Source organism: Podarcis vaucheri, assembly GCF_965113315.1.
Source record: "Podarcis vaucheri genome assembly, chromosome: 13".
NCBI lineage: Eukaryota > Metazoa > Chordata > Lepidosauria > Squamata > Lacertidae > Podarcis > Podarcis vaucheri.
This window is the reverse complement of record NC_138751.1, coordinates 31108474-31122478: the sequence shown is the minus strand read 5'-3', so window position 1 is coordinate 31122478 and position 14005 is coordinate 31108474. Positions and strand designations below refer to the sequence as shown.

The window sequence follows — 14005 nt, the reverse complement described above, 5'->3', positions numbered from 1 at the left end:
ACTTAACCCGAGGTACCACTGTAGTTTTTTTTTGTTACTTTGTATTTCATAATGATGTTTTTAAATATTGTAAGCCAACCCGAATTCCAGCTTTGGGGAAAGATATATTAAGATAAGATAATAAATATATTAAACAATAAAATATTAAATATATTAAGCTCTCTCTCTTTCTCTGGGTGTCATTAGACTAAAACTACCACCATGCCTGACAGTTGCCAGATTACCTGGTCTGATGGGAGTTGGAGTCCAACAGCAGCTGAAGAACACAGGTAGGCGAAGGCTGACCTGTACAATTTTATGACTCTTCCGTTTCAACTTTCAAGTCCCTCTCTAGGAGGTCACTTATGTGGGCCAAGCAGGCTGTATGAAATTGCAATTCTACCCATAGATCTCAAATAATCCTTGCTGCAATTTTCATGTTATTGCAGGGCTGAAAGAGGCTAAGTCCAAACTTGCAGGAGACACTCGGGGTGTAAAATCGTGGAAGTGATCAGAACGAAACATGGAGCCACCCAGGTGAAAATTACACCGTTGGAATTTTAAACAAACAAACAAACTCACACAGACTGGGATTGTTCGAAATAATGACAGTCTCCTTTGGCAAATCATGCCGGGGATCAGCAAATAAAGCCAGACAAACCCACATAGGATGGAGAAACACCTGGAGTAGAAGGTATAAATAAAGATCGCTTTGGACAGAATCCCCACGGAGCCGTCATGATGAGCTGTATCTCTAGCTTCAAGCAGACTTCTACCTCTGGTGGTGGTGGTGGCGGCGGCGGTGGAGGAGGAGGGTCTTCCTCAGTCTCCTCTAGGAGAAACACTTCCTCCATGAGAAAAAGTCAAGGGTTTTCTGGTGGAAGTTATAGTGGAGGAAGATCTGGCTCTGGAGGGGGGATATGCCATAGCATGCCTGGAGGGTTTGGTGGTGGGTTTGGTGGTGGGCATAGCTATGGGGGTGGGAGTGGCTTCAGTGGTGGGAGTGGCTTTGGTGGCGGTGGCTTTGGTGGCGGTGGCTTTGGTGGCAGTGGCTTTGGTGGTGGTGGCTTTGGTGGCGGTGGTTTTAGTGGTGGCGGCTTTGGAGGCAGCTCTGGGGGGTTTGGGTTTGGTGGCGGCGACGATGCTGGGTTCCTCTCCAACAACGAGAAGAGCACCATGCAGAACCTCAACGACCGCCTGGCCTCTTACCTCGACCAGGTGCGGAACCTGGAAGCAGAGAACAACCAGCTGGAGCACCTGATCGAAGAGTGGCATCGGAAGCATGGGCAGAGTGGCACACCGAAAGACTACAGCTCTTACTATGACGAGATTGACAAGCTCTCCCACGAGGTAGTGTAATCGTCCTTCCCCGTCAGAGTTTCTAGCTGGCGCAATCCGAGTAAGGTCCACTATTCGATTGCTGATTCAGGACCCTAAAAGTGTTTTATATAATCGACTTTTTATTTTGTTCTGTGTACATCCCAGTGTTCTTTGGTTGCTATGGCCGGTGGCTGACGCAAATAAAGTTTCATTCGCCCTTCCCCATCTGTTTTGACTCTCGGAGAGGGGCTTCTCTTTGGGCTCCAACTTTGGGTCATTTGTGGAACGCTGCACAAAGCAGGCAACATCTTCTCAAATCCAGTAGAATGGGGATTATGGTGAATGGATTGTGAGAACTGCTCAACAGCAAGGATGAAGGAGGACTCCAAATAGTTGACATTTTAAAGAGAACCAAACCATATTAACTTATTCCAGATTTATACATATGGAGAAATGTGTATTTTAGGGAAAGTGGTTTTTTAAAAAATAAGAATTAAAAAACGTGTTACTTTAGGGGTAGAATGTATATAAAATGTGCACAATTTTGATGTGAGTTGTGTGTTTGTGTGTGTTTAAAAACAATTCACAAAAAGAAAAAAATCAGGGAACAGATCTATGACTAGAATAGAGCCTTGGGGAAAGGTTTCCATTGGTTTTTTAAAAGAAGATTATTGTCACATATCAACCCTCACTGGTGCCAGTGAATACGTTTTCCTTAAGGCACCTAGGACTCAGCTACATTAGTCAAAAAACAGTGTTTCGGATGCGTTACAAACATGCAACACCAGATGGTGCTGGAGAGCAAAAAAAAAATCTAAGCGCTTTTATATAGTGTCTTTTTTCTTTTGTTATAACGATTTAATTTCTTACTTTTTAGGGTTTCCCCCCCTGTGTGTAGATCCACCCCTAGTGACATGTGTGTTTTGTTCAGATCACAATGGGGAGGGACATAAGAATATAATAAAGGCCTCGCTGGAACAGGGAAAAGGCTCACCTCGTGCAGCATCCTGTTCTCATAGATGCCAGTGGAAAAACCACGAGTGCAATGACATTCTCCCATTCTGCAGTTTCCAGCAGCTAGTATTTTACTTTATTGTATGTATTTTTCCATAAAATTTATGTACCGCTTGATGGGGGGGGGGTTTACAAAAGGTAAAAAATTAAGAAAAAATAACAACCCTACTTTGAAACATATGAAAGCTAAAATACTAAAAGAGATAAAAATTGCCTCTACTTTCTAAGCACTTCCTCTACCTCTCCCCTCCCTTTATGTCCTGTGAGCCTCCCTAAATCTGTTCTGGAGTTTTCCTCTGGAGCAGATTTGGGAAGGGTGCGGGGCGCGTGGGAGGGGAAGCTCCGTAGCGAAAGTTGAAATTCTTACACCTGCAGATCTACTTCGTTGGATGCCACCCTACAGAATGAGAAGGAGAATGAATTGGCTTGCTTGAGGTCCCACCAGCTTGTAGTATCCTAGAGGAAAGCACTACTCTTTCAATGAAATGTGGGGAATGTGGGGAAGAGCTGTGGCTCGATGGCGGCCACAAGTTTTAAATAACATCTAGTTAAGCACTAATGGCAACAATCAGAATGCCAATCAGAGTGTCAGCTTTCCATACATGATGATGATGATGATGATGATGATTTTAAAGTGATGTTTTGCATCAGGTATTTCTTCCCTTTGTATCCCTGTGGGAAATATGGTGGTCCCAAATCCTTAGCAACCAAGTGTGCCCTTTACCTTCTTGCAGCTGGTCGATGCAGTGGCCGAGAGTAACAAGATGCTCCTGGACATCGATAACACAAAGATGGCTGCTAATGACTTCAAGATGAAGTAAGCCCATTATACAGCGTTGCTTCCTATTAGGCCACATCCACACCCATGCTCTTATACCACTTTAAACAGCCATGCCTTCTCTCAAAGAATCCTGGGAACTGTAGTTTATTAAGGGTGCTGTGAGCTCTTAGGAGACCCCTATTCCTCTCATAAAGCCAGTGCTTTTTCCCCTGGGGGTACACAGAGGCACGCATACCCCTTAACCTTTTGTGAATCTAAGTTTGGCCTCATTGAGGGGCAGTATTTCAATATGAGTAGGAAAATGAGAGTACCCCTAAGCGGTTTTTATATATATAGAAAAAAAGCACTGCATGAAGCTATTATTCCCAGAACTCCCCATCGTTCACCCTGGACACTGAGGTCCAGCTCCGAGGGCCTTCTGGCGGTTCCCTCATTGTGAGAAGTGAGGTTACAGGGAACCAGGCAGAGGGCCTTCTCGGTAGTGGTGCCCACCCTGTGGAACGCCCTCCCATCAGATGTCAAGGAAATAAATGTTTAGAAGACATCTGAAGGCAAGTTTAGGGAAGCTTTTAATGTTTGACCTTTTATCGCTGCTGTTGTTGATATTGATATTCTATTGGGAGCCACTCAGGGTGGCTGGGGAAACACAGCCAGATGGGTGGGGTTTGTATGTTTGTATGTATGTACAGTGGTACCTTGGGTTACATACGCTTCAGTTTACAGACTCCGCTAACCCAGAAATATTACCTCGGGTTAAGAACTTTGCTTCAGGATGAGAACAGAAATTGTGCAGTGGCAGCGCAGCAGCAGTGGGAGGCCCCATTAGCTAAAGTGGTGCTTCAGGTTAAGAACAGTTTCAGGTTAAGAACAGACCTCCAGAATGAATTAAGTACGTAACCAGAGGTACCACTGTATGTATGTATAAAGTAATCCCTGGGAAGAGAGATTGATGGTTAAACCACTCTGGTTCCATAAACAATATCAGCAAATGAAGCCATAAAATCATTAAATATCTTCACAGCTACAGCAAATTCCCATAGACTATACTTCAAAACAATGGTATTTTATCAGGATGACAAAATGTGTGTGTTTTGCTTTGAGCATTTGCTGTGCCCAGTTTTATATTTCTATCTTGCTTTTCCTCCCGGCCGTTCAAGTGACTTTCCCAAAGACCTCTGTGACTGGGCAGAGACGTAAGGAATTAGGCAGTCCTTGAGGTATCCTGGACCTTAGATACTTCTGGCCTTGTAAATTAAGACAAGAAGCTTGCATTCCTGCCTTGCTTTTCCTCTCAGGGGCCCAAGGTAGTGTAAATTATGCTCCCTCCCCCCTTTTCTCTTTACAATAACCCAGCAAGGTGGGCGAGGCTAAGCTGGACACATGTACAGAAACAGAAGTTCCTATCAATTGATGGCAGTGAGGTTGGGGGGGGGGCAAGAAGATGCAGGTAGCTCAATCCACATCCAGTGTACCAGCCTCTGGAAATCCTGTTGGCATCCCTGGAATTTAGGATTGGTCCCTGAGAGACGTTTAAAACAACAGCAACCAAATAGTTTTGTCGCAAACAAAATGGATCGCTGCAGATTGCGTCTTTGTTGCTTTTCAGACTAACTTCCTTGGCTTTCTTAGGTATGAGACAGAGGCTGGTCTTCTCCAAAGCGTAGAGGCTGATCTGCAAGGTTTACGTCCGCTTTTGGATAAGCTGACTTTGGAAAAGTCTGACCTGGAGATGGAGTATGAATCCCTGCAGGAAGAACTGAGCCATCTTAAGAAAAACCACAGTGAAGTAAGAGCCGCCCACCCCCCTCTTGCCTGGAATGAAATCCAAGGCCTTTGGAAGACGCGTGTTAAATTTCAGAAAGGAAGTTTACATCTTCTTCCTCCCTGTGCTGGGATCTTCCAATATTTTTGTGAAATCCCAGAATATACCAGCAGCTTATTTCCCACTAGGTATGGGAATAAAGGACACAGCGGCTCTGGCCTGGTGGTAACTCTTGGGAACTTTAAAATGGAGGAGAGAACTGCTAACTCCTAGGCAAGGTTCAGGATCCTGCCCACAAAGGATTCCCCCCCCCGGCTCCCCAGAAACCCATCAATTTTGCACATAGTGTGTGCATAGCTTTGGCAGAATTGGGAATTGTGGGCGTGAAATTGCTGCACATTTCAATGCCCAGTCAAACGTGAGCTTAAAGAAGGATGCAGTCTAACCACACTCCATTGTTTTGAATGGGATACGCTCCATCACTTTGAATGTGACTATGTCAGTGGGAGAGATGGGAAGCAGAATTTACTCCATCACCTCTGCTGTAACAGCCCAGCTACATCACATCCCTCTTGCCCCTGACCTGTTTCTTCTATCTTTATTAATTTAAAATAAATACATTTATGAGAAAACAGACGTGCATACAAGTAAACAAACATACAATCAATCAATCAATCAATCAATCAAATAACAGAAAAATCAAACAAACCACCATACTATAACATATAAGAAGATTAATATAATTATTGCCATATATACTCCTGATACTGAACACAATTATAAAACTTATAGAGAAGAAATTTAAAACTGACTTCCAATTAATCTCACTGTACTTTCTCTATCCATTACTTTATACCGCACAGTTACATATTTCTTATATAGTTTCTTTTTACCTCCCTACGAACTTATATTTATACAATACCGGAATCAGTCTAATTCTGCCAAGTTGTTTCCTTTTATTCCATAGTTTTCTAAATATTCTTTAATATTTAGAACTGTGCCAGCTGGTCATGATAAGAAAAGCTGTTTGAGAATTGGTGCCTGAGTTTTGTTTCCCCCTCTTCCCTCCCTGTCCATTTTCTCGTGTGTCTTTTATTTATTTATTGTAAGCCTGTGGACAGGGACTGTCTTGTTTTAACTGACTGTATGTGAGTCACTCTGGAAGTCTTTTTGGCTGAAGAGTGGGGTACAAATGCTTTCAATAATGAGCACCCGCCACCCGCCGACTCAGAAAACCATTTACACATCAGTGTGCCTAAGGAAGTGTGCCCACTGTGTGTGCCGGGAGGGTCTCAATGTTTTATTTGTTTTGGACATGCAGGTAAAGAACAGTATGCAACACCAGTCCGGTGGGGATGTCACTGTTGAGGTTGATTCCAAGCCTGGAGAGGATCTGAAAAAGAGACTGGATGATCTGAGACATGAATATGAACAGATCATTCAGCAAAACCGCAGAGAGGTCGAACAATGGTATGAGGCGAAGGTGAGTAACCCCGGGAGTGCAGTGAACAGGGTCAAAGGATGCTTCTTCGCAGCCTACCCCAGCTCTAAAAGAAAGAAAGAATTTTAAATCATTAGGGGTCAGACACAAGGAAAAGGTACCCAATTGCTTGCCTATTTGTAGGTAGCTGTGTGGGGAGCAAACACTGGAATCTGTAGCACAGTCATAAATTGATTCAATCGTCATTTCCCAGCTTGCCGCCCTGGAAGTCTTGAGAAATCAAATTGTACACAGGAGGCTAGGTGTCACAGGGAACTGCCGTCAGCTCAGAGGCGAGAAATAGAAGGTCAGTTGCGTTACAGGGAGCCTCTGAAAATCTTGCGAAGCAGTTCCTCTTCCGGGGAGGAGGAAAGCCCCACCTCCAGTGGGGAAGAGGTGCAAGGACCAGAAGATGCCCGTAAGAGCCTTAACACCACGCCTGAGCAAGCCGGACAGGAGGGAAACACGCCCTTGCCATCGCCCATCTTGCGCAGTAGCCTAAGGCGCAAAGAGGGGAGGAGAAGGTTGGGGGTAACAAAACTCCTTTGTTGGGGGAGGTCCAATAAAAGACCACTCCCAGATTCTGCTAGCGATTGAGCCAAACATGATCTGTGGGGCTCTTCACTGTAAATAGTTTGCACCAAAATAAAGCCTGTAAAACACAGGTTGGAGTCCTGCCTGGTTACTCTCGAGCAACCGCAACAGCCATCTGACACTAGGGATCATTATCAGAAGATGTTCAGTGCCCTGGCTGAGCTACAGTTCCCAAGTTCTTTAGGAAACTGAATCAAATTGATGTAGCTTTATAGTGTAAGCATGCCTTTAGCACTCCGCGTATAAAACAATACCTTCCCAGTGCTTTCCCCAAGTGCCCTCACTTCAACCGTTGAAAACCCAGTGTGTAATTGAACTAGGGAACAGGCTCCCACCGCAGGCAGGGATGGCAAACCAGTTTGGGTGGCTTTGAAAGAGGACGGGGCTATCAGCAAGAGGAGAATGGTAATAACCCTGATGGCTAGGTTCTACTTCCTCTATTGGAGGTCATGTGACGCTGAATACTATATGACTCTGAAGCCACAGGAGGGGAGAGTGCCATTGTGCTCATGGCTTACTTGTGGGCTTCCTAGGGATCTGTTTGGCCACTGTAGGAAATCGGAACCTGGCAGGCTTCTTATACACCTTGAAACCAGAACGCCTTACAAGTCAAACATTTTGGCTCCCGAACACTGCAAATCTGGAAGTGAGTGTTCTGGTTTGCGAATGTTCTTTGGAACCCAAATGTCCGATGGGGCTTCCAGAGCTTCCGATTGGCTGCAGGAGCTTCCTGCAGCCAATCGGAACAACAACAACAACAACAACAACAACAACAACAACAACAACTATTTATTGTTTATAGCCCGCCCATCCAGCTGGGTTTCCCCAGACACTCTGGGTGGCTTCCAACAAAAGATTAAAACACAATAATTCATCAAATGTTAAAAACTTCCCTGCACCTTGGTTTCCAAACGTTTTGGAAGTCGAATGGACTTCCGAAACGGATTACGTTCGACTTTCGAGGTACCACTGCATTAAGATTTGAGACGAGGTTAGTAACATACGCATTGCATGTTTAGAAATATTATTGAAAAAAATACATCGTTACTGTTGTCACCGAAGTGTGAAAAACACAAATATTCCCATCTTTTAAATTAATGATATTTATTAAGTTTGGGCAGGGGGAAATAAACAAATTGTCCATTATTTCAAGTGTCTGCATAGGACCAACTATGAAAATCCAGCAAAGTTGCCATTCCTCTGTTTTGCACAACACATTCTGCTCATTTCCCCCCACTTTGATTTGGAACGTGTATACTTGCGGAAGGCCCGATTCATGGCTCTCTGTTTGTGTTTTCCAGATGGAGGAATCTCGTCAGCAAGAAAAGTCGAGCGACCAGGAGATTGGGACCGGTAGCAAACAAGTGATGGAGCTCAGTCAGCAATATCAAACCCTGGAAATTGAGCTGCAGTCGCAGATCAGTTTAGTGAGTCACAGCTTCCAATTCTGCATCATCGTTCCGTAGAACTAGTCTCAGTTGCTTGAAGCCGTTGGGATCTTTTGGTGCAATGCAGCTTCACACCATACCAGAAAGAAGGCTATGCTAGATGTTAAGTCGTGGGTGAACATATCAGACGACACCGCGATTCTTCAAACAGCTCTTGTTTATTCATAGGCCAGAACAGAACTGAACTGAAGTGCTCAGCCAGCCTGTTTATATAGAGCTCCAGTACAACGTAACTGTAACAACTTTCTGTAACTATCCAATCACTGAACGTCACTTTTGATCCCTTATTTGCATATGTGGACCTGAGTAAAATATATCTACAGTATCCCCCTGCTGGCCCGGGGTGAGAACTTTAGTACATAACACTAGACCTGGCACCTAATGTGGAACAGGAGTGGGGACACTTTGCCCCCCCCCCCAATGTTGCTGTTCTAAATCTTCCATCAGCCCTGGCCATTGGCCATGCTTGCTAGGGCTGATGGAAGTTGTTCAGCAACATCTGAAGGGTCAAATGGTCCCCACACCTGATATGCAGGAATGAATGAAGAAAGCTAGGCCTATGTTTTGCCCCTGCTCTTGAAGGCTTTGTATTTGCTTTGCAGCTCCAGTCTCTGCAAAACAACCTGAACGACACAGAAGGACGCTACAACATGCAGCTGCAGCAGATCGTGAGCCTTGTTGAGCCCCTGGAACATGAGCTGGCCAGTATTAAGTATGAGATCCAAAATCAAAGCCAGGAGTACCAGACACTCCTTGGCATCAAGACCCATCTGGAAGGGGAGATCAACCAGTACCGTCAACTGCTTGAGGAAGGGAAGCACCTCGCGTATGTAGAATTCACACAGGAATGAGTCAAATAATACGCCCATTGCTATTTATAGGATTGTGGGAGAAATGGCCCCTGAGAATCTCCTCCTGGAGAACATCTCTCCCAAAAACTTGCAATTTTTACGCATTAAACCTCTTGAGCACTTATTCTCCTGCAAGGCTCTTTATGACCTCTTGATTCACTTTCACAAGAAACCTTTGAAACTGGATGATAGATTGAGGAAGTGCAACTGGCAATTGAAATTTTCAGACCCCACTCTACAACCCTATTCACTGGACCAGACTGACTGGTAAAAGTAAAGGGGCCCCTGACCGTTAGGTCCAGTCACGAACGACTCTGGGGTTGCGGCGCACATCTCGCTTTACTGGGCGAGGGAAACGGTGTACAGCTTCTGGGTCATCTGGCCAGCATGACTAAGCCACTTCTGGCGAACCAGAGCATTGCACGGAAACGCTGTTTACCTTCCTGCCGGAGTGGTACCTATTTATCTACTTGCCCTTTGACGTGCTTTCGAACTGCTAGGTTGGCAGGAGCAGGGACCGAACAATGGGAGCTCACCCTGTTGCGGGGATTCGAACCGCCGACCTTCTGATCGGCAAGCCCTAGGCTCTGTGGTTTAGACCACAGCACCACCCGCCTCCCAGACTGCTTGGTACTCAGTGGTAAATCCAGCTAAAAATGCCATGCCATAGTAGACATGCCCTTTACTGGTTCCAGGGCCAGGGAGGAGGGTGGGCACTTCTCCTGCTCTATAATTTCTACCCAATCCCAGTTTTGACCCCAGGTCCATGCCAGATTTTGATCCAGTGAATCTGTAGTCGCAAACTTGAACAATTTTTGCTCTTCTGCTTCCTGAAATCCTTTTGAATATCTAAATATACACTTCTTCCTCAAATAAGAGACTTTCCTGCACTTTTGTGCCTGGTGAGATAAATTGATGCCATAAATTACAGGTAGCCTTGGGATTCTGTTTTGTGGGGTAGACGTTAAATTGTACGTTTTCTTGGTGTCATAGAAGGCAACTGCGCTAAATATCATTAACCTGTCAAATATTTTACTTTTAAACTTCCCATCCCTCACACCACAAACCTTCTGCATTCAACAGCATCCGTAATGAGGGATGTTGGGTAGCGGGAACTCTAAATTAGAAGATTTGATTTCGATCCAGACTGTTCTGCTTAGATCCCACCGAAATCAATGAAGCTTAAGTTTGTTGCTGTTTTGTTTATAGTTGTATATATATTGTGTGAATTGTTTCCCCACTTTTGTGGACTACCCTGGAATCTTCTGATGAAGCATAGTTATGTTTTGAATAAAATAAGCCATGGCTAACTTTTCACATTGATATCAAGGAGAGGCAAGTTGACCTACTTAGTCGCAGCCATCCCAGTGTGTTTAAATTTTGGCAAACAAATATGAACTTGGGCAATCTGCTCAAAATATCACTGTACTCTTTATCACCCACGTTATTTGATTCAGGCTGGGGCACAATGATAGAGCAAAAAAATGATATAAATACAAAAGAGTAGCTTCTGTCAAATCATGCAGCTGATATCTCTCTTCCCCCATCTAAAATAACATCTCTTTTTATTTATCAAAGGGCTGATATAGGGCAAGGAGGAGGTGGATCATCTGGTGGAAGTTCAGGAGGAGGACGATCATCTGGTGGAATGTCATATGGAGGAAGTTCTAGAGGAGGAGGAAGTGGAGGCCAGCAATCTCCTGGTGGAATGTCATATGGAGGAAGTTCTAGAGGAGGAGGAAGTGGAGGCCAGCAATCTCCTGGTGGAATGTCATATGGAGGAAGCTCTAGAGGAGGAGGAAGTGGAGGCCAGCAATCTCCTGGTGGAATGTCATATGGAGGAAGCTCTAGAGGAGGAGGAAGTGGAGGCCAGCAATCTCCTGGTGGAATTTCACAAGGAGGAAGTTCTAGAGGAGGAGGAAGCGGAGGAGGACAATTGCCTGGTGGAATTTCACAAGGAGGAAGTTCTAGAGGAGGAGGTAGTGGAGGAGGACAATCGCCTGGTGGAATTTCACAAGGAGGAAGTTCTAGAGGAGGAGGTAGTGGAGGAGGACAATCGCCTGGTGGAATTTCACAAGGAGGAAGTTCTAGAGGAGGAGGTAGTGGAGGAGGACAATCGCCTGGTGGAATTTCACAAGGAGGAAGTTCTAGAGGAGGAGGAAGTGGAGGCCAGCAATCTCCTGGTGGAATTTCACAAGGAGGAAGTTCTAGAGGAGGAGGAAGTGGAGGCCAGCAATCTCCTGGTGGAATGTCATATGGAGGAAGCTCTAGAGGAGGAGGAAGTGGAGGCCAGCAATCTCCTGGTGGAATTTCACAAGGAGGAAGTTCTAGAGGTGGAGGAAGTGGAGGAGGACAATCACCGGGTGGAATTTCACAAGGAGGAAGTTCTAGAGGAGGAGGAAGTGGAGGCCAGCAATCTCCTGGTGGAATTTCACAAGGAGGAAGTTCTAGTGGAGGACGACAATCTCCTGGTGGAATTTCTCAAGGAGGAAGTTCTAGAGGAGGAGGAAGTGGAGGCCAGCAATCTCCTGGTGGAATTTCACAAGGAGGAAGTTCTGGAGGAAGCGGTGGCCATTATCAATCTTCTCCCTCATCTCAAAGCAGGCCTTCATTATGTCACAGCCATTCATCCACCCAATCCCAGTCTGGCTCTTACGAAGAGCAAGGTAAGAAGACCCATACCATGTTTATTATTTATTTATTTATTAATTTTTTAAAAAAACAAACAAAAATGATCAAAGCAGTTTACAATAGTAACTATATATAATAAAAGCAATTAAAAAATTAAAAATCTGACTAAAAATCTCATGCCTGCATAATCTTTGCAGAAAGAAAAGTTTTTGTTTAAAGGTGTTTAAAGGTTCTGAACTTCCTGTAACCAGTCTTTCTTGTCTTGGAAACATTGATTTAACCTTTCTCAATCTATGCATTTCTGTAACAGGATGTATACAACTTTGTGTATACATACCATATTTTTCGCTCTATAGGACGCACCTTTTCCCCCTCCAAAAATGAAGAGGAAATCTGGGTGCGTCCTATGGGGCGAATGCAGGCTTTCGCTGAAGCCTGGAGAGCAAGAGGGGTTGGTGAGCACCGACCCCTCTCGCTCTCCAGGCTTCAGGAAGCTCTGCGCAACCCTCGGGAGCCCTGATCTCCCATCCTTTGTTTTCTAGTGTTACTTGTGTGGGGCAGAATGTTAGAAAGAGGAGTAACAATGGAAGAAATGGGAGAAGCCAGAAAGGCCAGAAAGTCTGCTAAGGTTTCGGGCTATGTGTGGTTTCTCCGACTCTATCTCGGTCTTGTTCCTGAGTGGTTCGTTGGTGACCACTGAGCCTTTAAAATGCAGAAACATGTTCCTCTCTCTTTCAATAGACTATTCACCGACGTATTAAGGCATGACGACATCTCCCTCTTCCAAATAAAAGAACGGATTGAAGCAAGAGCAAAGAGCAAGAAACAATTCTTCTTCCATTTGACCGATACTGCTGATAGCATGAAGTCAGTGGGGCCGGTCCCAAATGCATGCCTCTCCCCCCGCAGCCTTTGGTGTCCCTTCCAAAACTATATGATTCTATAACATTTTCCAGATGTACTTAGTTGCTGCAGCCTTGTTGGGTACCATCTTAAGACTGAGCTGCAAAGCAAGAAGAGGGACATTCTACATGTTAAATCGGCATATACAAGGCTATGTCCAAATATTGTCCAAAATAGAAAATATGCATAACAAAATGTGCGCTTTAACATACCTGAAATGAAATGGCACACGCCTTCGGAATTAAGAAGAGGTTTTGAATTAGAATCTTCTTACATTTCAAAAATTTATTATACTTTTGAAATTTCACTTAAAAAGAAAGAAACTAAACCCTTAAGTAGATTAACTTGCCCCAACCTATATCTGCCATCACAGCATATGTGACCAAGAAAGCTCAGAAAACTTAGGTGAATATACATTTGGATTTTCATAAACAAATTGGAGTCCCACATCGTCTAACCTCTCTCGTGTAGGTGGTAAGGACATAAAGGGTGTGTACATGATGGATTCCCTTCCTGCCACTGATGTACACCTGCTTTTCCCATTCTCTGCAATCTTCTCTGTGCTTGCACCTCTAATAAAAGTTTACTTCTGCATAAAGCAATCGGGAATTTGGGTTTCCAAAGTGATTCTGTTTCACAAATGTTGCTTCTGGCTGCCTGGCTGTTTTGCAACCATGAGGTACAGAGTTGGAAAGGCAGCTGAATGTTCATTCTAAAAAGTTTCAGAAGTGTGCTCCTTCTCAAAGTCTCGCAGCATTTGGGAATGGAGGCATTGCCACCAAGCTGATCTCTCTCTCTCTCTCTCTCTCTCTCTCTCTCTCTCTCTCTCTCGCACACACCCCCCCCCTTGTGACAAACAGCCTAGCCACATAGGGGTAGAATAATGGCTTCAGATCTTTGGCTCCTGGGCAACAAGAAGCTGGGATCGCTCAGGCCCTGACACTATCACTGGTGCAGAAACCTATCAGGTGCATATATCCTTAGGAATGGTGACAGAACTGGCAGGGCATGTCAGAAAGAGAGAGCTTGAGAGTGGGGGGGAGTGGCAGAGAGTGAAGTGACTCCTCCTACTTTGGGCTCTGGCCCCACCCATCACTAGCTTCGGCCCCACCCAGGGCCGGATTTAGGTTTGATGAGGCCCTAAGCTAATGGAGGTAATGGGGCCCTTTATATGTCCAGCTGTCCTTTGTCAACAACAAGTTGCTGCTTTTTTGTGTGTGTTGAATATATGCTATATGGTGA

At 44.8% G+C, this 14005-nt stretch overlaps 1 protein-coding gene across 8 annotated transcripts; it reads left to right on the top strand.

The window, feature by feature from the left end:
• Positions 1 to 696: 696 nt before the first annotated feature.
• Positions 697 to 13372, top strand: LOC309517754 (keratin, type I cytoskeletal 19-like). 8 transcript variants are annotated; one of them, XM_082197218.1, is made up of 9 exons: positions 697 to 1329; positions 3048 to 3130; positions 4724 to 4880; positions 6178 to 6339; positions 8232 to 8357; positions 8981 to 9204; positions 10808 to 10953; positions 11206 to 11895; positions 12602 to 13372. In XM_082197218.1, exons 1-9 carry the CDS (start codon positions 718 to 720, stop codon positions 12619 to 12621), a joined length of 2220 nt encoding a protein of 739 aa, XP_082053344.1. In that variant the 5' UTR covers positions 697 to 717; the 3' UTR covers positions 12622 to 13372. The 8 variants fall into 8 exon arrangements, with proteins under 8 accessions (XP_082053344.1, XP_082053342.1, XP_082053343.1 ...); XM_082197216.1 differs by having other exon boundaries at positions 11026 to 11895; XM_082197217.1 differs by having other exon boundaries at positions 10808 to 11133; positions 11326 to 11895.
• The last annotated feature ends 633 nt before the right edge of the window (positions 13373 to 14005 follow it).

Bases quoted from the DNA above. Each gene is read 5' to 3' on its own strand.
- LOC309517754 (XM_082197213.1), top strand. From the start codon at position 718: ATGATGAGCTGTATCTCTAGCTTCAAGCAGACTTCTACCTCTGGTGGT. The intron at 3,131-4,723 runs GTAAGCCCATTA...TGGCTTTCTTAG, and splicing joins GCTAATGACTTCAAGATGAA to GTATGAGACAGAGGCTGGTC. The intron at 8,358-8,980 runs GTGAGTCACAGC...TTTGCTTTGCAG, and splicing joins TGCAGTCGCAGATCAGTTTA to CTCCAGTCTCTGCAAAACAA.